This window comes from Panthera onca, chromosome D1 (assembly GCF_046562875.1).
Source record: "Panthera onca isolate mPanOnc1 chromosome D1, mPanOnc1 haplotype 2, whole genome shotgun sequence".
NCBI lineage: Eukaryota > Metazoa > Chordata > Mammalia > Carnivora > Felidae > Panthera > Panthera onca.
This window is the reverse complement of record NC_138348.1, coordinates 963694-985969: the sequence shown is the minus strand read 5'-3', so window position 1 is coordinate 985969 and position 22276 is coordinate 963694. Positions and strand designations below refer to the sequence as shown.

Here is a 22276-nt window from a genome sequence, read left to right as displayed (position 1 = left end):
ACTGAGACCTGTGTGTGCCATTGGAACCTGGACGGAGAGGTCAGGAGAGTGGAATCCCATGACAATGTGGAAATGGACTGGCAGCACTAATGTCACTGTAATGCCCCCGATTTCAAATCCGAGAGACCACCAAGGAGCCGATACCGATGCAAACGCACGAGGGTTTATGTGCAAGCTCGAGCTTGGGCCCAAGTATACCCTACACAGCAGAGCAGGGACTTGGACCCCTAGGTTAAGGGGCGTAGCAGTTTTTTGGGGGCCAGTGGCCAATGAGATTGTAACACACACAGTAAGTTGCACATTCATGTCAGTCCACACGCAGGTGGCGAACTGATTTACAATTTACCCTACACTAACTGTTTGAACTAACCTATCACTCTGGTCAGAATTGGCGCACAAGTTTGGCGAGCAAAAGGCGGGGTTTACATTTCTTGGCGGTTAGGGGTTCCGCATTCCTAAATGAGCCGGTTTCCAGTAAGGGTGTGCTCAGCGGCTTGACTAGGGTGGGGGAGTGTCTTAGGTCATAGGGGGTTATACATGAGATGGTGGGTGTAGCACAAAACGGAGTTAGTCTTGCTCTGCTTGTCCAGGGGTAGGGGGTTTTTGTTAAATTTCTTGGGTCCCACAGTCACAGGCAGTGACACTACTCAGGGGACACAGCGGCAGGGCTCAGAATGTCAGCACTGGATCTCTGAGACACCACAAGCAATCAGTCAAAGGAACCAGTGTTTAATAAGAGTTCCCTGTACCACCTACACTTAGCCCAGGAATAATCTGCCTTTGCTTCTCCTGCACCAGGCACGTTCTCTGCCCAGTTCTGTGGCCCCTGCTCCACTCACTAAAGCCCCATGACAGTGGCTCATTAATTCCACCTAAAGCCCCACTCCAGGTTTGAAAAACCCCTTTCCCACCTCACTCTCATTATTTCCACCCACCAGCACCCTGTGCCCTTCTCAAGGACATCTAGTCCGTATCCTGATTGTCAGCTTGCTTGGCCTGCTGACCACCTTGGTCTCATGTTTGATTTCCTAAGTAGCCCCCCTCTCACTGTCCACACCACCTCCCAACTCCTCCACTCTTGCTCAAATTTTCCTAGACGGATCAGAGCCGAGGTGATGGCTTGTCCTGACTTTATCCTTCGCAAACATGACATAGATGTTGGATTCCTCCGGTGTCTATTGGATCAATTCCATGAAAGCCAGGAATTGCTTTTTTGTTTGGCGTGAGATAGGGGTCCAATTTAAGTTTTTCCCAAGTACAGCCAATTGTTTTAGTAAATTTATTGAAAAAAGTTTCCTTTCCCAACTGTTCAGCCAGGCCAGCACGCTTGTAAATCATTTCCATATTCTGTTCCATCAATGAATCTGTCTATCCCCGTATCAACATCAAAACCTCAATTGCTAGTTTTACAATACATTTTGACATCTCATAGGACAGTTCCTTTCCATCTCTTCCTCCTTTTCTTCCTTCTTCTAGAATGTTCTGGCTATTATTCAGCTTTTGTTCTTCCATACAAATTTTAGAATCAGCTTGTTAAATTTCTTTTGAAAACGCTCTTTTGGGATTTTAATGAGAATTTATTTTGTAGGGCAATTTGAGGGAGAATTGGCAGATTTCTGGTACTGAGCACTCCTATCCATGAATTTGGTATATAGTTCTTAACCTATTCAGGTATTCTTTAATATCTTTCAATAAAGTTTTACAATTTTTGTTTAACAATCTTTAAAAGGTTTTATTTCTAAGTCTCTTCTACTTGACAAAACTCCATCCTCTGGTTAGTGCTGATATTTAGATGCACGTGTAGGACAGTCTCCCCCTTTCTCTGATTTTTTTGTGCTCCAGAAGTTGACCTCCACAGGTTGGGTTAAACGGGGGGGGGGGGGGGACACCAGGAGATGAGTGTGGGGGGAAGTGAAGAGGTCAGAGTATTTATTTCCCCAGACCCCTCCCCCAGGCCTGGGGTTCAGAGGACTTCATTCCTGTGCAAAAGCCACACCAAGGAAGCCTCTTTCCCTGCTTAGGGCTCCCTCACCATGACTCACTCCTTCACTTAACTCTGCCTCTCTTTTGTAACTAGTTCATTTATTAAAATCCCTCCAATTATCTTTCTGAGCATGCCATCTGTTTCTTGCTGGGACCCCGACAGATACAGTAATTGCTACCGGAAGTGGCCCCAGAAAACACTCTCAAAATGGGATTCTAGGATTGAGTTGCTCATCTATTTGATGAGCACATGGATAAAATCCCTGCCAAGGGCAACGTGAGCGCTGGGGATGTGTGTCATGCACTGGCATCCCAATTCCTCAAATTGTCACCAGTGGTGCCATGGGACGTAGTCCAAGTGGAGGGTACATATATGGGTAGTCCGGCGGCGGAAGACTCCCAGTTGGTCTGGCATATATGCTGACTGCACAGACTACGTAGTGAGTGGGTCAGCCACTTGTGACAGCCCTGGTGAGTGTGCACAGCGGGAAAGGACGGTCCAGGTCAAGTGTACCAAGTTGGAGTGATTACCGGTTGCAACTAAGGAGAACATCACGAAGGACTGGGTTTCTGCAGGTAATGATGCAGAAGGTGTGAGGAAGCGGGTTTCTGCTCTGGTTCTGACGCTGTCAGGGGGCAGAGGTAATTCTGTGTTCCGACTTCTCGTCTGGACGGAGAGAAGGCCAGGGGAGGCTAGAGCGCCGCAGGTGATCCCCGAAGCGGACGCGGGGAAAGCACGGGAGGGGGTTGGGAAGCAGTCCTGGCCCTGAGGGCGTGCGTGCGGTCGCACACGACTACGGCGGCCGCAGCCTCGCCGCGCCCGGTGGTAGCGAGTGGCCCGTGCACCGGCCCTCGCGCGACAGCAGGCACCGCGACTGGTTCTCTGAGACCGGCCGCACCCCAGCGGCTCCCTCGCCCCCGTCGCACCAACACATCTGCGTGTAAGGGCTCCCCCGCCCCGAGAATTTGGGGCAGCTGCAGGACTACCCGGTCGCTTTGCCTCCGCTCCGCTCGGAGGCTCCGAGGTGGAGAATCCTGAAGTCACCCGCCCCAGCACCTGGCTGCCCCTCCGCTCCACTGCAGCAGAGCCGCGCGCCCTGCGAGGCCTCCGCCAGCCACGTGATCGGCGCGACCGGCCGGCGCGCATGCGCACACGGCCAGCTCGGGAGCCATTTCGCGGGGCTGCGGCCCGAAGATACCAGCTACGCAGGCGCCTACTGGGAGCGCGCGTGCGTGCGTGCATGCGTGCGGCGCCGGAAGGGGTGGGGCGGACACGGCGCCTGCGCAGTGGGCGGTGCGGGGGCGGGGCCGGCCGTCAGCTGACTGAGGCGACTGAGGCGGCGGCGGCGGCGGCGGCGGCGGCCTCGCGGGGACAGCAGTCGGCGTCGCAGACTCCGGCGCCGAGGGTTGCGGGCGCGTCCGCTCCCGGTGGGCGAGGCGGAGGCCGCGTAGCATCATGGCGACCACCGTCAGCACGCAGCGCGGGCCGGTGAGGGTCCGGGCGGGGGACGGGAAGCGGGGAGCGGCAGGCTCCGGAGCCTCTGGGAGGGCCCGACATCGGGCTCTAGGCGGGGCGGCAGCGCGGCGGGGCCGGCCCGGAACGGGGGAGGCCCCGCACCCCGGGCGGAGCAGGCACCCCACCCCGCCCTCTCGGTGGGTTCCCTGGACGGGGGAGGCCGCCTGTACCCGGCTGGGTCCCCCTGACGGAGACCCCACCCACTCCGGTGGGTGCCACCCCGCACCCCGGGTAGAGGAGGTCCCTGGCACCCCGGATGGTCCTCACATGAAGGAGGCTCCTCAAGACTGTCTCTCTATAGAGGAGGACCCTGAACCCCAGATGGTCTCTGCGCTTCTCCCAGGAAGTGTGAGGTTCACAAGCCGCTTCCCGGGTCAGAGGCCACTTCTCAACCCCTATGGTTGTTTATTTTTTCTTTGTTTTTGCAAATGAGAGGGTGGGAACCGAGGACCTGGGAGGGACCTTCCCAGTTCTCCTTCTGAGGGCTCCTGTCTGGTCCCCAAAGCTCATTGGGCTGTTGCAGGAGAGCAAGTGTAGACTGGCTCAGGATGGCTCCAGGGTGAGGCGGCTTCCCAGCAGCTCATTCAGGCTGCATCAGGGACAGGTCGTCACAAACGGGGAGGTTTTTATCGACAGCAGCTCAACGCGGACAGTAGAGGACTGTTTTGGCCCTTTTGAGTAGGAAAAAGGTTCCTCTGATGTGATGCCTTCATGTGTTTTCAGTTAAGTCAGCTCCTGCGTGTAGGCTCCCAGGTAGCAGGGCTTCTCATGGTTCAGAGGGGACGTGGATGACTCCTGTTTGTGAAGACCAGAGGAGAATCTTCTCAGAACGTTGTTCCCGAGCTTGAAAGGAAAACCAGGTTTTGTTAGGAGCCCGCTTTAGGTCCAGACACTTATCAGACCTTAGTGTGGAAGCGTCCAGAGCCTGCGAGGGAGTTCTGGGCCCCTCCTCGCAGTGTGTCCATCTTTCCGTCTTCAGTGACTTACCGCGGGCGGGCTCACTGCCAGCAGGTTCCCATTTTATGCAGCTGGGTGATCCGAGAAGCAAGGGACCAGATCAGCAGCTTGTCTCTCTTCCCACATCCTCCTCCCAGGAGCAGTGGGCTCCTGGCCTGTCACGTGTCCCCAGCCTCCTGGGAGCTCCTTTCCCTCCTGGGAACTTGGTGCGGAACTTCACTGGTGGCACGAGACTGAGTGTAAACACATACAAAGCTGGGCTCGGTGTCCTGTGTGAAGGGAGCAGTCAGGGAAGGTGAGCGCGTCCCGGTACCGAGGGGACATTCAGCTCGGTGACAGCACACAGCGGAAGCCCCGTACACCCCATAGCGAGCGAGTAGGAGTGTCAGTGCTCACACATATGGGGTCTGTGCCCTCCCAGGGTTCCTGGTCTGACTTCCTCGGTGTGCGCTGTTTCCCGGCATGTGTGACACTCGTGTGGCCTGCATCCGCGTGTGGGTGTGCAGCACACGGCTTGTCCACGTGCAGTAACGTTACGTGTGGGCCAGAGCTGCTGGGGGCTCCAGGGAGGTGTCAGCAGGGGCTGGGGTCTTGAGTGCCAGTGACGTACTCAGCCGTGACGTTGCTCGTGATGTTTGGGGCGGCCGGGTATGCCCGCCGTCAGGTTCTTCCAGCGCAGCACGGGAAACAAACGGGTCAAAAGCACGCAGACGAGCCACGCACTCAGAGCTGTGCGTCTTAACTCCAGGTGGCCTGTCACTATCGGGGTTGGGGTGGGTAGGGTTCTTGTGGGAGGTGCCACAAGCCCTGACACCTGAGGGAGGAGCTGGCGTTGTGGGGCTGGGGCTGGGAAGCAGGCAGGCCCGGAGGGAGAGAGGGTGGGCGCCTGCGGCACTGAGGGCAGCGGGCACGGCCAGGGTGCTTTTCCAGACAAAAGGCCCACGGGCAGCGAATGGGTTTGCTGCTTGGGCTTCATCCGGTCGCTACAGTGTAAACCTGCTCTCACAGCTGGTGCCTGGCACGCAGCCCGCCGCTCCCCTCCGGGCTCACCGGCGGGCGGTGGCAGTTGTTAAGGGTCTGGTGGTTCTCCTCTAGCCAGGGCGTGCTGACTTGATCGAGCCCCACTCCCTGTGGAGGAACGGGACTAACACGGGTGCCAGGCCGTGAACAGAAGGCAGCTGCCGTCCCAGCTGGTGGTGGCGAAGCGAGCATTTGTCAGTGCTGGGGTGCCGGGTCCTGAACGTTAGCCCTATGCCGGCGGGCCCCATCCCAGCGTGCTGCACCAGCACTCCAGGGGACCCAGAGCCTGGACTCACTGAGGGTACTCTGAAGTCCGACCACCGGACCACCGCCTCCCGCAGAGTCCCCCCCCCAGGGTAGCCTGCCTGGGGCGTGGGGTTCCTGTGTCCTTGCTCAGGGAAGCCTGAGGGGCGGGGCGGGGCCAGGACAGGGCGGGGTTAGCTCCTCCGGGTTGCCCCTGCTCTGCCTCGTCCCTTCAGGGGGGCTGAGAGGGGTCTTTGGCATTTGTCTGTCCAGGCTGGTTTCTTCCCGGAGCCTCAGCTGAGTGATGCCCCTGACCCATGCTGTTTGCCCCACTGGTAACAGTGCTGGTATTCCTGTAACGACAACCTTTTTCTTTCCAGGGTTTCTGTCCAGCGCACAGACTCTTGAGAGGCACCTGATGGGCCCCCTGCCTTGTTAGAACTCAGGGGAGTTCACTCGGTGGTGCCATCAGCTCATGGGGATGGGGATCAAGGCTCAGTCAGAGGCAGCATCAGCTTTTTTGGGCTCCCTCACAGATGTGTGGGTGGCCCCCACGGAGTTCAGGCTGCTGGGGCCCTGGCTGAGCACGACCCCTGGTCATCCTTCTAGAGGGGCTGATCAGTCAGCAGGTTTGGGCTGAGCCCACCGCCCTCCCCTTGAATACCCCCTTCCCTCCTGACCCAAGGTGCTCTGCTAGGTGGTGTTCCAGTGACCTGAGGCCCTGCAGGTCCTCATCAGCCTCATTGACAACGATTGTTTTTGAAAGATAACGTGGTAGGAACGTTCTCACTTGCACGTAAATGTAAACAAACGAACGTGTAATTATATAACTAAATGCAAAGAAGTCGCAAATGTAGATAGCAGTGTGCAGATACTGATAATTATTGCTGAACCAGGGATGGCAGAGGGTGGTGTTTGTATTTTGTCCCGTGTTCTGTGGTGATTAACTGGGACTGTGTGTCCTGAAACAGTTGTACAGCAAAGGCTGAATCAGGCTCCGTTCTTGCTCGGGAACTTCCGGGATTCGCAGGGAAGAGTGGTTTTCTCTTCAGGCTCGTGTTTGGCGTTTCTTTTCTGGGCGCCATGGCGAGCCCACGGGCCTCCTGCTCACACTGTCTGCCGTGGCACGCCTTCTTCTGCTCCAGTGGACCCACCTGCCCTGCCAGCCCCTCCCCGCTGGCCCGGGTCCTACGGCTGGTGGGCAGCCCGTTTCTCTCTGCCGAGGCTGCTGCATCCAGGGTCGGAATTCTGGACCTTTCCGTAGGTCACACCTTGTTGGGGTGCGGTGACCTTACTGGCTGCACAGAACCTTTCTTATTTTGTCTGATGTTAGCGTGGGAATGTTTGCCTTAGGGTTTTTTGGGTTTTTTTCCCATTCTTTGACTTGATATCTTTCTGCACATTTATATTTAAGATTGGCTTATCGTCAACAGTATGTAGATTTTTAAAGTCAAATCTAAGAAGTGTCTTTGTTTTTTAAGTGAAACATGTTAAGTAATTTTATATAGTTATACACATGTTCTTTTCAGATGTTTTCCTTTGCACATATGTTTGTCCATTTTTTCTTTTTTTCTCCTTCTTTTGGGTTGATTAAATAGAGTTTTTGAAATTCAGTTTTTTCTTCTTTTCTGCCCTCTTCGTTGTTATCGTAGAAGCTTTAACATGCATTCTTACCAGGGTCTGAAGTCAGTTATATTTACCCGCCTCCTGATCAGGACGTAACCCTGAGGGACGTCTTCCCAACGGGGGTGCAATTTTGTTACATATGCTGTTGCTGTTTCCTCTTCCTGTTCCTCAGACCTCCGGGCCACTTTGTTTTGCTTTGAGAATTTCCGCTGGAGGCTGGCTGTCCCGGGTTTGGTTTTGAAATGCCACCCGCCGCCCCTCTTCTCGCCTGTGCAGGGCTCTGGCCTGACTGTCGTCCAGGTCCGCACGTGCCGTCCTTCCCCTGGCATCGGCCGCCCCCCCCCGCCCCGCATTCCCAGGGCCCTCCCCCCATCCCCCAACCCTGTCCTGGGTCAGCACTGTGGGCCCAGAGGTCTCAGTCCGGTTCGCTGAGTGACACTGAGCTCTGACTGTGGGCCAGTTGTCTGGCGTCTCTGCTCCTGGTCACCCGACTCGCGCAAGGACGGACTGTGGCATGAATGCAGCCTGGCCCGGGCCCAACCCGCAGGAAGCACCTGAACGAGTGAGCTGCTAGCTTCCTGCAAATTCATTTCCGCTTCTCGAGGAACCCTGCACTTCCCCACGGCCGTCTGTGCCCTTTTGTGGGCACCATTTACCGTCCCCCACACCTCCCACCACTCTGCCCTGACACTGTGGGGGCCGAGGGGCTGCTGGTGCAGGGCTATGGACCCTGGGAGGGCCGCTGCGTGAGCTGAGGGCAGGAGGCCCCTGGAGGCCGCCTGAGCTTTGGGGGACCGTGGGCGGAGGGCGTTCTGAACAGGGACACGGCAGCGGTGCACTCAGGGTTCAGGGGCTCCCCCGGCCGAGTTCTCAGGCACTCTGGGCACGGTCCTCACCCGTGAGCCAGCGGACAGCAGCCTTTCCCTGCTCTGAGGCCACTGTCTCTACCTGGACTGTCCTTGCACCAGCTCCTTCTCTTTTCTTTTTTTAAATTGTTTTTAAAGGTTTATTTGTTTATTTTGAGAGAGGGGGAAGGGAAGGGGCAGAGAAAGAGAATTCCAAGCAGGTTCCGCGCTGTCTACCCAGAGCCCGACGCGGGACTCGAACCTGTGAACCACGAGATCGTGACCTGAGCTGAAATCAAGAGTTGGATGCCCAACCGGCTGAGCCCCCCAGGCGCCCCTCCCCCTTTTCTGCGTGTCCTCGCTCACTTGGGGACCCTGGCTTCGGGTCCCCAACACCATAGTGGCTGCCTGCCTCCTCCCTCCTCCTAGGTCTCCTTCCTGAACTCCACATCTGTGTGTCCTGCCGCTCCTTGCCTTCTCCCCAGAAGGTTCCAGACAGTGCCAGGCAGCCCCTGCTTCTCTCACACCTTCCCCTGCATCCCCCCCCCCCCCGCCCCCAATCCCATATGGAAGTGGTTCCACCTTGCACAGCACTCAGGCTGGAACATTTGGATGACCTCGCCTCCCCTCTGTCCCCTTAGGAAGCCCTGCCTCTCTGCCTTCAGAGCAGACAGAATCTGTTTCTCTGCCTCTGTGCCACCCACACACCGCCATCCTCGTCCAACCGGCCCACCTGCCGTCACACTCTGCGGTTGGATGCCAGGCGGGGCTCAGTGAGAGACACGGCAGGCCTGGCTCCTCGCTGCCCAGGCTCCCTCCCTTGGGACGTTGGGGCCAGCGCCTCAGCCCCCGTGCAGTGGGGACTCAGTCAGCGGCCAGGCTGGGGGTCAGAGCCACCCCCCCATGCGGTCACTTGGGGGGACAGGCCACAGGGTGTGATAGGCCGCAGCAGGACAGGCCCCCGGGACCGCAGGGAGGCTCCAGGGCCCCTGGCCCACCAGACACCGTCCCGAGGTTGGGGGTCCTTGTCCCGTGAGCACCTGACTTCGCCGCCAGGCCCTTGGCATCCCTGCGGTTCTTGGCCACATGGGCTTCTGTTTCTGTGCGGTCACATTCCTCCATCCCCTTCGGCCGCAGTTCCAGTCGTGAGTGATGTGGAACGAGAGCCGTGGGATGAGCCAGGGACCACGGAGGCATTTGTGTGGGGTCCCCTCTGGGTCATGGTGTGGGGTCCGGAGGCCTGAGTGCGTCCTCACGGCGGATGCCAGCCCCCGGAGGGTGCGGAAGGAACCCAAGGCCTCAGCGTGGCCAACGGCCCGCACGTCGCCACGGTTTTGTTGGGCGTCGTGTTGCCCGGGACTCGGTGGGGGACGCAGGCGCTGTGCCTCGTGGCAGCTGCTCTCACGTTAGTTTTCGTGCCACAGGATCTCTCTGTCCTGCCACCGAGCCGAGGCGCCAAAAAGAACATCCAGCGGTGGATTAGGAAGTACTTTTTCACATCACGCGAAAGTTAAAAGTTCATTAAAAATTTTCCAGATGTTTTACTGGAAAAGTAACAGTTGAATGAATTTTTAAATTCTTGGGTATGTCGGTACTACATTTGCATGAATAGCTAACGAGTATGTGTAATTTGATGTGAGTAATTAAAGGTTGCTCAGCAAAAACGGATACCAAGTGGAGTGTCCATGGCTTTTCAGTTTTTAACCTAACTTTTAACGTAGAAACTTGAGTCGTTCTTAGCCCCACATTAACTGAAGAGTCCCGTTTGTACGTAGAGCGCGAGTGGGCGCACAGGACAGGAGCCCTAGACGGTGTGTCTGCAGCCCTAGACTCGACGAGGGGCAGCAGGCGGAAGTGGTTTGCAGCGCTCCTTGAGAGACCGCCTGCCCCAGGCCTGGGTCGGGACTCCGTGTGTTCAGCCTGTAAGTGTGAGCCGGGTTGCATTTTCAGATGTGATCTGCTATTTACGTTGTAGCAGGAGTGATCGTTCTCTTTTCCCTCCGGGCTGGGAGCCAGGATAAAGCATGTGTTTTTACGTGACCCTTCCTCCATCACAATGTGGCAAAAATCAGTCCTGAACATTGAATACGTGTCAGTAATACAGGTGTTACCGTGGCCTTTGCAGACTGTCACTGGGGCAGGGGGGTTCCTGTCGGCGCCTGGACGTGCCTGGGACACCTGACGCGTCACCATTTTGTCATGAGCAGGGACTGGTTAAGGTGGTGGAACCTGCTCGCTCGGACGAACTTGGGCTGCGACAGCGGGCAGGCCTGTCTGGCAGCTCCTGGGCAGCAGGTGCATAACCAAGATTTTGTAAGATTTTTACTTTGTAGGAAGTGAAGCACGGTGTCCTTCCTCTTTCTTCCTTGTTAAGTTAAATTGGAATTTTTTCTAATAAACCTGAAATTTTAGAGTTATGGATCAGTTGCAGACGGTGTGGAGAGCTGTAGTGTGCTCTCATAGACAGTATATCTGCACCTCGTGTCACCAAGGTCCACTGGTCACAGCCAGAGACCTGGCTTTGGCTTTGGTACGTGACTGCCACTGCAGGTTTGATTTGGACACCCCACGTTTCTCCCCCCGTCCCTCCTGGGCTCAGGTTCCGGCGAGGGCCCCGTGTGGCATCCAGCTGCCATAGGTCGTCCGTGGCCTGCGCTCCAGGGCCATCTCAGACTTTGCTTGTTCTGGGGACTGTGACAGCCTAAGGCCTGCCGCTCGGGGATTCTGTAATGCGTCCCTCGGGTGGGAGAAGACCACGGGACACGATGTCCTTCAGGCTTCTCAGGAACCTGGTGTCCCCCAGCCTGTCAGTGCTCATGGGGTCCACTTCTCTCCCTTCCCGTGTTTTGTTTGTGCTATTAATTCATGTGATAAAAATCCTTGTCTCACATTTATAGTTTTAGCGTTAAAACCTTGTTGGAAAAGAATACCGTGTCTTTGGCGTTTGATACAATTTTATCCTCCCTCACCCCCAATTAAAAAGCAGAGTGTTCTCCTTAAGCCCAGATGAGTTCTGGAAGTCCTGTACTGATGATGGGACGAAGGAGATAGACATACGATCCCCATGCCTGAGCAGCACGCTGTCACCACCATCCCTGCGTATGCGTGTGTGGTCCACAGCCCACCCTGCCGGGTCCTCTGAGCTGCGGTATGTGGCATGGGGTGAGCAGTTACTCTCAGACAAAACGAGAATGTGGTCCGCGTGCGTGAGTCTGTCTGCCAGCCGTGGGTGCAGGCACCGGCCACAGACCCTGCGGGCGGAGGCTGCGAGGCCCATGGACGGTCGGCAAGGCAGCATCCGGCCCGGTGTCGGCTGGGTAGAGCTCCGGCTGGGGACGTGGCTCCCGTCTGCCCACAGCAACTGGCAACTGACATCGGTCTCACAGCCGTGAAGCCGGCCACAGCATCTCGGCCCTCCGGGAGGGCATGCGCCCTTCTTTGCGAGGCGAGCCCTGGGCCCTCCTGGTGAGCTGGGAGGCCCCCTGGGAGGCAGCGCTCTCCTCACCTGGCAACGCTGGGCCTCCCGGGCGCTGCTGCCTTCCCTTCAGTCTGTAATGAGTACTCAGGGCCCCTCCAGGCTGCCCGGTCCAGACACAGAGAATGAAAACCAATGAGATGCTGCCCCCGCCAGGCGCCGAGATCACTCCTGCACGTCCCAGCGTGGGAGGGGCCTGGCGTGGGGTGCAGCCAGGAGAGGTGTGCTCTTGCTTGGCAATGAAAAGCTGCCGGGGCACCCAGCTGACTGCTGCCAAGGTGGGAGTGGCCGGGGAGAGTCCCTGGGCCTGGGGTCCTGAGTTGGTTTCCATTGGTTTCCAGGCCTGGTTTGGGTGGTCTCCAGGCCTGAGATGGGGACACCGACAGGAACCTAGACCTTTCTGGGGACTTTTGAAATGAAACAGCAAAAGGCACTTGGGGAGAAATGCTTCCCCAGTGGTGCTTGTGAGCTCAGCGAGTGTGGAGCTTTCTGGAATTCTGCTGGATGCCTGGTCCATCCGGAAGTCCAGAACTCCAGCAATTGAGGCCTTAGGGTAGCCAGCACCTGGACGGCTGAAGTGGTCCCTAGTGGCTGTTGTCAGTAAATGCAGTCTGCCATAACTCAAAATAATGCTGCTTGGAGGCTCTTGTCCAGAGTCCCGTGTGGTGTCCCCGTGGGGCAGCTAAGGAGGACCCCGGACCACCACAGGCAGCACTGGCCCTGTGCCGCAGCTCGTGTCCCGTCTCGAGGACAGGCCCTCCTCCCTTCTTAGGGGGTCTGTGGCCCCAGGGGCCGTGCCAGTAGTTTATCTGGGCATTCCAGACCCTGAACCCAGGGAGACGGCGGTGTGAGGCTGCTCGGGGTGGTGAACACCCAGTGGGTCCTTGCTCTGCTGGCCCCGGGACACAGCCGCCCCCTCTGCTCGTGTGTGCCGGGGGAGCCTTGTCCAGGGCCAGCACCGCCATATGTCGCGACCGACTCCCGCTTCAGCCGCTGCCCCTTCACGGACGACTGGCTTCTGGGACCTTCGGGCCACCGCGCAGCCCCCCTCCTCGCGCATCCCCGCCCCACCTGGGAGCCGGGCCCTTCTCGGGAGGCCAGGCCACCTCTTGGACATAGGGTTCAGCAAGAGGCAGAGGGGTGAGGTCTCTGGGGCTCTTGTTTGTCTGTTCCTTCTGTCTTCTGGGGTGGTGCTGAGCTTGAACTGTTGCAGGCGAGGGTTTTCCGTGTGGATAGAAACCCAGCTTCCAATTTCGTCTCGCTCCTTGTTTGAACGAGCACGTTGCGGCCCACGGGCCCAGCTCGCCCTGGTGGCAGCAGGGAAAGCAGATCACAGACACGCAGGCAGAGGGTGTGTGACACTTGGATGTGGCCTGAGACTGTCCAGGGAGCCGGTGTGAGCAGGAGAGTCCGTGGTTAGTGTCCAGAGCAGGTGGCGAGCCCCCAGGGAGGCCGGTGTGCGACCCCTTTGTCCCGAGTGACAGGGCTCCTGGCCAGAGAGCAGCCGCCGTGGGCGCGGGCAGCGCGGTGGTTCGGGGCGCTCGGGCTGCAGACCCTCCTCCCACGGGCCCCTCACTGCGTAGACGAAGAGGCTGAGCTCCCACCCCGCTAACGCGCGTGCGCTCTCCCCGAAGGTGTACGTCGGCGAGCTCCCGCAGGACTTCCTCCGCATCACGCCCACGGCCGCGCAGCAGCAGGTGCAGCTGGACGCGCAGGCAGCCCGGCAGCTGCAGTACGGAGGCGCGGTGGGTGCCGTGGGCCGCCTCAGCGTCACCGTGGTGCAGGTGGGTGTCCCGCGTGGGGAGCGCCGGCCCCGGCTGCCGTGCCACGCTTTCTGTGTGGACGCGTGCTTTGCCGAGGCGCGCTCCTGAAACGTAGCTGGTGAAGCGATAGACGTGAAAAGTAGCGACAGTTGCCAGGTTCTACCAGACGGAGCAGGGATAGTCAGTAACAGCTCCACGGGCTCGTGCTCCGGGCCGGGCACCGCTCCTGTGTGTGGACGGCCTCGCGGCTGCCGGGAAGGTGAGGGCGTGAGGGTGGGCCGGCAGCCCCTCCAGGCCGGCCCTGGCTGCCGAACGGATCCCAAGGAAAGCCAAATGCGCTGTCAGGATCTAAAGTGGTTTTGGTCAGCACGACTTCCTGTAAAACCGCGAAGCGAGGGAAGTCACTGCACGCGGTTTTGAGGAGACGCACACATACAGCAGACAGAGCCACGGTCGGGCCTCGCGAGTTCCGTGGGTTTTATGGTGACCACGGGTCCCAGATACTAACTCTGGCCACGCCCCCAGGGCCGATGGGGTCACCTCAGGTACACACGAGCCACCCGTGCGCACCCTCCACACGGTCCTCCCAGACCCTCGTGGCCTGGGCTCCCACTTTGCCCGCTGGGCCTCGCGGCGTGGCCCGTGGCTTCCCGCTACCTGTGTGGTCACCCTTCCTCCCCTGGTCTTCGCCCAGCCCCGCCAGGGCTGTTCCCTCGTGTGCCCTTGTGGGGTTCTGTGTGGAGCCATTACGGTCCAGTCGGACCCACTTGGAATGAGCCTTTGCTGACCGACCGCCTGGGCCCCCGGGGCCTTCCGCCTTCATCCGCGTCCACGCCTTCTCTTCCCTGCAAACGTAGCCTGTCTGGCCGAAGGCTGGGCTCCTCGGGGTTCATGACTCGCAGCAGTGGACAGAGGACAGAAGGTGAAGCCGGGCCGCGGCTCCAGGGTGGCTCTTGGCTCTGATCAGCCTCTTCAGAGGGGACGTCGGAGGAGCTGCCCTGCGTGGCCCAGCGGCTCCCTTCACTTGACCAGTGGCCTGCTGCACCCGTTGCCCATGGGCACAATTGTAGCCACGTCCTGCTCCCGGGAAAATGCCGGAAGTGGGGAGTTGGAGGGTGGAAGGCTGAGGTGGATGTGCAGCTCTCACTGTGGTGGCGGCTGCTTGTTTAGTAACGTTGGTCGTGTTTCAGGCCAAGCTGGCGAAGAATTACGGCATGACCCGCATGGACCCGTACTGCCGACTGCGCCTGGGCTACGCGGTGTACGAGACGCCCACCGCCCACAACGGCGCCAAGAACCCTCGCTGGAATAAAGTCATCCAGTGCACGGTGCCCCCTGGCGTGGACTCCTTCTACCTGGAGATCTTTGACGAGGTGAGAGGTTCTGCCGCCTTCACGGGCCCGGCAGGTGCAGGCCGCGCATGGCGATGCCAGAGCCACGGGTGCCCTGCCTTCCCGCCACTGAGGCTGCCCAGGAGCTGCAGGTGTGCCCCGACACAGGGTGCGTCATGGCTTTGTGACGGGGTGTCCCCGGAGGCGGGGGAAAGTATACATCCCATGCAGCTACATTCAGAAGCAGCATCACCAGGGACAGGGACACCAGGCACTCTGTGGAGATGGTGTTGACGCGTCTCCCCTTCCCCAAGTGCCAAACTCGTCCACAAACCCGAGGCTTGTGGAGGCCGGCCTTCATGACCAGGTGGGATGTAAAGTGTGTCAGACCCCATGCTGGGTGGGAGTGGGGTTCTTGGGCAAGTTGCCAGCCCCCCGGGTGTTCCTGAGGGGGATCAGATGCAGTGGGGCTCTTCTTGAGCCCGGTCCTCTGGGCCCCTGTGTGGGACAGCCCAGCCTTCCACGGCCCAGCCCAGGAGCTCCGGGGGCTCTGGTCAGCAAGATGAGAGGTCACGGAGTTGGGCAGCAGCAGGGCTGAGAGGTGGACCCCTCCCCCCGCCAGTGTGGTGCCCTCGGCTCTTTTTCCTTCCAGGTTCCTTCCTCCTACCCCATCTCTCCCTTTGCTTAGCAACAGGAGGGGAAGAACAGAGTGCATGGTTAGCAGGGAGAGTGCCTCCTTTCCCCCGTCCATGCCCACTGGGCTTTGGACTTGCAAGGGATTCAGGGAGGGCGGGCAGAGACGAGACCACGCATCTCCAGACACTGACCACGGCTCTCCTGACCTTACAGGAATGAGGGCGGGGCCCCGTGGGGTCCTCTCTTCCCCTGGTGGGGACTTGTATAAGGCAGAGAGAGGGGCAGCCCCCCCACCCCCCCCAGGCCGTGCCCTCACTGCCTGGACCAGGGCTGAAGGATGCACAGTGCCAGGGGCCAGATACTAGGGTGGTGGGGGGAGGAACAACTCTTTGGAGGAGGCAGGCCCAGGGACGGGGCTTCAGGGTGAGGCTGTGGGTGGGGCCTCGGGTAAGAGGTGGCTCTGTGGGGCGGGACCGCTGGGTGAGGGCGGGGCCTCAGGGCAGTGGTGGCCCGTGTGTCTCCCCCTGTCTCCCTCAGCGAGCCTTCTCCATGGACGACCGCATCGCCTGGACACATGTCACCATTCCCGAGTCCCTGAAGCAGGGCAAGGTGGAGGACGAGTGGTACAGCCTGAGTGGCCGGCAGGGTGATGACAAGGAGGGCATGATCAACCTGGTCATGTCCTACACGGTGAGGGCATGGGCCATGTGGGCAGGCTGAGTGGCAGCTAAGCTCAGTGGAGCTGTTTGTCCCCGAGGGACGGGACCTTGGCCAGCAGGTATCAGGTGTTTTGGCGGGAGGAGCGGCGTTGTGTGGTGGCCTGTGGCCGGGGGGCAGACTCACCCCGTGGCGGAGAGGGGTCTCAGGGCCACACGGCGTTTAAGGGAGAAGCTGCCGGCCCTCGGGTGCCCTGGCTTGTGTGGCTCCATCGTCAACCCGCTGCTCTTGGGGTGGGAAGCAGGGGCGGAGGGGTCTGGGACCCTGGGCTCTTGCCACTGCCTTTGTCCCCCCAAGGGAGTGGTGGTGTCCTTGTTTTCACTTTGCCTCAAGGAAGTCCGCTGCAGGTGTGGTGGCAGGGAGGTGGTCGGGCTGTGAGGGTGGTCTCCCAGCCCGGCAGAGTTTCGTCCCCGCTGCTCATCCCTGGGCTGTTGGAAAGCAAAGCCCAACACCGATGTGATTTTACTCATAAACGTCTCGTTACGCGGCTTTAACAGAGTTTTCACGTAAACACAGAATCGTGACCGCGATAGCTGAGCGGTTAAGATTTTAGAGGCAGTCAGGAAATGTTACAGGTGCTGACGCAGAGAGTACTGACTTGCTTCCCTGAAAACCGTGTTCCCTTCCGATCGCATCTCCATCGGAGGCTCTAAACAACCCCTGTAGCCGAACCACTCGCCCCGACCTTCCGCCAGGGCAGTGTTGGGACATCCACGTGGGCAGGGCCACACGGGAGGTTTCAGTGTGTGCTGTGTTCTTCTGTGACCCCGTGATCGTCCTTGGTGTGTTCTAGGCGCTGCCGGCTGCCGTGATGATGCCGCCTCAGCCTGTGGTCCTGATGCCCACCGTGTACCAGCAAGGTGTCGGCTACGTGCCCATCACAGGTGTGTGCCACTTCTCCTGCCCTGGACTCTCGTAGTGCAGCGTGGAGGCTGAGCCCTGTCTGCATGTGACTCGTGGGGCCCTTCCAAACACAAGGGTCTGGTCTTACATTTGAATCTTTTATGCGACTGTGGAATATAGGATTTTTTTCCCTTGATCGTTGGCAAGTTGAAGTTGACGAGGTATGGAAACGTAATTTCTAAACACGTTAGCGTATGCGTCACCGGCACGAAAGATCACGCTCTGCGGGGCAGAGTGAACCGTATGCCCTGATGTTCTCGTTGTGTCGTGTTCATTCACTTTTATAAAAGTAGCAGTTTGTGGCTGTATGGCAAAATCCAGTTGGATTGTAGCTTTCACGCCCTTGAATTTTCGAACTTTAACGCCAGCTGTTGGCTGACTCCCGCTCCTGGCTGCAACGGTGACCGGACTTCACCAGCCCCTGCGGTAGGTGCGGTAGGTGGCCGTAAAAGTAGGCAGCAGGTGGGCAAGGCAGGATGGTGATCCCTCCCTGAGAGAAGGGAGGCGGGGCAGCCCCGGGTCACCGTGGCCTCTACCTGAGATGGCACGGTGCAGGGAGTTGGGTCGGAGCACGGTGCCGTGGGGAGCCCTGCTTTGCGTTGAGGTCAGCGTGAGGACCTCTGTCCTTGGGTCTCAGTGGCGCCCTTCCCTGTGGCGGTTAAAGGGTCTGTGTGAGCTTATGGTTTAACTGCCCCTCGTTGGAGGTTGGAGGACGAACAGGCACCTTGTGGGGCTCACCAAAGGTATGAGCGCCCGGGGCGGCCGTAACAGAGTCCCACAGACAGTGATAGCCCAAGGCAGCAGGAATCTCTTTTCGCCCTTCTGGAGGCCAAAGCACAAAGTCGAGGCACGGGCGGGCCGTGCTCCCGGGAGTCGGCAGCAGAGGTGCTGGGGTGGGACCCTTGTGGTCCCCTCTAGCTTCTGGGGCTCAGGCGGCCTGGGCCGTGGCTGCCTCGCTGCCTCTGCCTCCATGGTCACGGGGGCCCCCTCCTGGGGTCTGTGCCTGTACGTCTTTCCTCTGGGCGCTGCTCCCGACGGCCATCTTGTTCACGTGTGCCCAGGTGGGGACCTCACACGTGTTTCTGGGGGACGTGCGGGGACCCACACGGCCAGCAGCACCAGGACACATTCGGTTAACGGAAAGTCTGCCTTGTCAGGAGACCAGATGTGTCACTGGCCTTTTTCTGGTTTCTTAGTTCATTCTATAAATGAGAACTTTGTGCTCAAGTTTGCCCTAAAATGTTTATTTTGGGAAAGGCCAGACTTCTGTATAATTGGAGACTTTGAACTTCTCTTTTGACGTGCATCAGTAAGTTTTGGGACATGGAGTTGCAGGAAGTTACCAAGGAGAGGAAGTCGTGTTTGCCTGGACGTCTCGGACCGAGGCGCCACCGGCCCCAGTCGCATTTCCCGCAAACAAGGACTTGCACCCGCTGCCCCTGTTTGCGTGAAGCTTGTGCTGCAGCGTCTCCTTTGCTGCGAACACAGACTCCCTGACCTCATCAGGAGGGTGTGCATGTGCGTGACGAGTGAAGTGTGGTGTGCGAGTGTGTGCGTGCGCACGTGTGACCTGCGGTGTTCGTGTGCATGGGTGTGCGCGTACGTGACGCGTGTGTCTGCGGACCCTGCTTCCGGAGGGCAGACAGAACCTTTGAGCTGTGGCCCCCACGGGAGGGGGCTAACTATAGGTGCTACCCCCCCCCCCCCCCCAGCCCCAGCAGGCAGAGACCCATGAGCTGCAGGGGTGGGGTGGGGGTCCCATGGGGGAGCTGATCCTGGGAGCGCTAAGAGCCTTTCAGAAGTTCTCTCTGCTTCCGGGTTTTTCTGAGCCAAAGTAGTACCTGGGAGGCACGGTGGCCGTGGAGCCAGGGCGTGAAGGACGCCAGTTCCTAAGAGATGGCGAAAGGTGCCCCCTGGTCTGGAAAATCCTCCGCCGCTGTTCTGCCCGTGTTTCCATCCATCCTGTAGACAGTGGACTGGAGAGCTGGGTCCGCGGTTCCTCGCGGCTTGGCGTGCGATAAGAAATGCTCGTGGGTGCGTGCCTGGCTCTCGGGTTTCACTAGCGTGCTCGTGGGCGACAGAGGGACCCGCCTGGTGCACGGCCCGCGCCGTGGTCACTAGCGGGCCATCCACCCCCTGTGCCGGCCGTTCCCTGGCAGAATTTCTTTGTGGCCTTCAGGTCCCGCAGGCGGGCCCCTGTGGTATGATCCGGGACTTTAAGAGACCGCAGCTCGAGCGGCGCATCCCGGCTCTGGGATAGCGAGCACCTGCTGGGGAGGAAGGCCGCGGGCGGTGGAGTCGTGCGTGGGGCCGTGGGCCGGAGCTCGGTGTGGGCGTGGGTACCATCGTGTGTGCCCCTCAACCGCATCTCACTTGCAGGTGTGCCTGCCGTGTGCGGCCCTGGCGTGGTGCCCGTGGCCCTGCCCCCGGCGGCCGTGAGCACCCAGCCCCGCTGCAGCGAGGAGGATCTGAAGGCCATCCAGGACATGTTCCCCAACATGGACCGGGAGGTGACCCGCTCCGTGCTGGAAGCCCAGAGAGGGGACAGGGACGCAGCCATCAACTCCCTGCTCCAGATGGGCGAAGAGTCCTAGGGCCCCGGCCGCCACGCTGCCTCTGCCCCTCTCGACTTGCCGGCCCCGCCCCCCTCCCCGTTCCTGTGAAGGAGCCCCGTGTAGCCTTTTCTCCGCCATCTGTAGCCCCAGTCCTCACCCTCGTTTGGGATGCATGCGGGTCGTTGGTCCCCAGCCGCTGAGTGCCACCACCGCTTGGGTGCGGGTGTGGGCGGGCCTGTCCCCCGCTTTGTCGGGAGAAGAGTGGGCACGTGCGCCGTGTCCTGTCCACACGCTCTGCCTCCTGCCGCTTAGGGACGTGTGTCTTCAAGTGCCGTGTGCTTCTGCTCCGCAGGCTGTCCCGAGAGCGCTCCGTGCGAGCAGCCTGACTCTGCCGGCGCTTTAGAAAGCGTCCCGTGCCCTCCTGGTTTGACGATGGCATGCGGTTACTTTACTTAGTTGGGGTAGACCTCGTGTTTCAGGCACATAGAGCGTTGACAGCCGATTGGGATGATTTTTCCAAGTCACGCTTCAAATTCACGTCCGTCCCTTGTTCCTTGCCTGTGGTCCGGGGCCGCTCACCAGCGTCCTGGGCAGGCTGACCTCTGTGTTGCCAGCCAGCAGCAGGCTCAGCGCTGATGTCCGTCCACCCGCCCGTCCCCACCCGTGGGCTCTGGAGCAGGGCTGCCCTGGGGACCCTGTTAAGCGTTTTCCTGCCGTGTCTCACGCCGACTTTGTGGGCTGTTTTTCCGAGGGACTGCCCTCCGCTCCCTGACCAGCTCTTGGAACAGAACGTAAAACTGAGGGTGAAAAGTAGAAGGGGCAGTACTTTGTATTTGTTTATTAAAGGGTATCAGGAACCGTTGGCTTACAACTGACGTTGATTTAAGTAAACGTGTACCAGTCCTGCGGGTTCGGTTTGGACAAAAAAATAGCAAACCGATGAATGTTCGAGGCTTCCTAGAGGCAAGGGGTGCGTGTGCGGCGCTGTGGACCGCGTGGCGGCCGAGGCTCCCTCCCGTTGTGACCACAGGATGGGACAGGGTGGGGGACACCTGGTGGAAATCTGCAACGCGGGAGGGGGCTCGGGCACTGCCTAGCCCAGGCGCGTGCACGCACGCTTGCCTCCAGACGGTCTTGTTGCCGTGGGCCCCGCAGCCCCCAGCCGTGTGGCCCTGCGAAGGCTCAGCCTGAGGACCGGACTCCGTCCAGCCTTCGCTGCACGCGGGGCCTCCTGTCGGTTGGAGGGTGCTGCCGCCAGCGGCGAGTGCGTGGTGGCCCGGGGTCGGCGCACAGAAGCCTGAAGGAGCGTGTCCGGCCGGCGTGGCGGCCTCACCAGGCGAGGGTTCTCCGTGAAGATTTGCCTCCACCGAGTCCCGACCGCCGGCTAGGACGTGGGAGCCCTGCCTTCTCGCGAAGCAGGAGCTCCCACATTGGACGGTTTGGGCCCGCGTCCTCGCACAGATTCCTCCCCAAACGGGCGAAAGCGTCGGGCAGGCCTGCGGCTCTCACTTGGGGGCGACCTTCACGGACACACATCCGGGACCCCAGGTCCCCCCCGGGCCCCAGTGCCGCCTTCCGCCTTAAAGCTGTGGGGGTGTTTGTGCGTGTCAGGGACGCGCTCCCCTCAGGGACAGGCACCAGGCTTGCTCACAGGGCCTGGGCTGGCAGGAGAGGGACCCTGAACCCGTCGCTTCTGCTCCCCTTTTCTTGCCAACACCGTGTTTGTGGCGTCCTAGAGAGCCCGCACCCGGCCGGCCATCGCTGCCTGTGCTAGGCTGTCCTTTCCTCCTGTGCGCCCCGCTGTCCTGCGTGTGGGCTCGTGCCTGTGGCGGCCCGCTCCTCCCGGGGGACGTCACGGTTCCTCTGAAGCGGCCGAGGGACGTGCTTCTCGCACGGCTGTGGCGTGGCCGCCACGGACTCCCACGAGCCAGGGCGGCTACTGGTGCCGGGGCCTCCGCCCTCTGCGAGCCGGTCGGTGGCGATTCCTCTGGTGGCAGCCCCGGCGCTGTCAGGGCGGTGAGGATGCGGTGTCTGTGCACGTGGGTCCTTCCCGCGGCTCCTTCGGCGAACAGACCCCCTCCAGCGGCACGTCTACGGCTGCTGGCGGGCACGATCCTCGGAGCTTTCTCGAGTGTCTGTTGGGGTGCAGAGTCCAGATCTATCTTTGTAAAATATATTTTTGCTTATCAGCCTTCTAATTTAATAAATGATATCTATAAAAATAGAGAATTAAACTCCTCCGATGAAACTTGACCGTCTTGGTTCCCGAGTGGTTTTTCACTTTGCTTGGAGCACACTGGCTAATAAATCACTTGCAGGATGTACGACTGGAGGGAAAAGCCGCTGGCTTGGTTCAGAACGTTACCCTGAAAGGTGTGTTCCCGGCAGGAGGTTTGCGGTTTGGATTCCAGGGACGGGGAGGAGGCCCCGGTGCCGCGGGTGGGACTTGTCCTGCGTTTGCGCCTGGAGTCACGACCTCACCTCCGGGGACTCGGGCTCCGAGTGGGGCTCCGGTGCCCGAGGGGCTGCGGCAGCAGGCCGGCCTTCACGGCCCGGCCCGCAAGGGAGGTGGCCCTGCGCCCCCACCCCGTCCCCAAGGTGGGGTCCCGCAGGGTGTGCTGCTCCACGGGGCTCGCTGCCACTGGCTCTGTGTCCCCATAAATGCCTTCTGCCCACAGCGGCTGAGGACGGCGTGTGCTCATGCCG

At 59.8% G+C, this 22276-nt stretch overlaps 1 protein-coding gene across 1 annotated transcript; it reads left to right on the top strand.

Moving 5' to 3' along the window:
• The first annotated feature begins 3325 nt into the window (after positions 1-3325).
• On the top strand, positions 3326-21823 carry TOLLIP (toll interacting protein). Its single transcript, XM_060607709.3, has 6 exons — positions 3326-3472; positions 13300-13449; positions 14619-14801; positions 15933-16085; positions 16906-16996; positions 19395-21823. Exons 1-6 carry the CDS (start codon positions 3440-3442, stop codon positions 19607-19609), a joined length of 825 nt encoding a protein of 274 aa, XP_060463692.1. The 5' UTR covers positions 3326-3439; the 3' UTR covers positions 19610-21823.
• The last annotated feature ends 453 nt before the right edge of the window (positions 21824-22276 follow it).

Excerpts from the sequence above, each read along its gene's own strand:
- TOLLIP (XM_060607709.3), top strand. The coding sequence starts at position 3,440 with ATGGCGACCACCGTCAGCACGCAGCGCGGGCCG. Across the intron at positions 3,473-13,299 it reads TCAGCACGCAGCGCGGGCCG|GTGTACGTCGGCGAGCTCCC; the intron begins GTGAGGGTCCGG and ends CTCTCCCCGAAG. Across the intron at positions 16,086-16,905 it reads ACCTGGTCATGTCCTACACG|GCGCTGCCGGCTGCCGTGAT; the intron begins GTGAGGGCATGG and ends GGTGTGTTCTAG.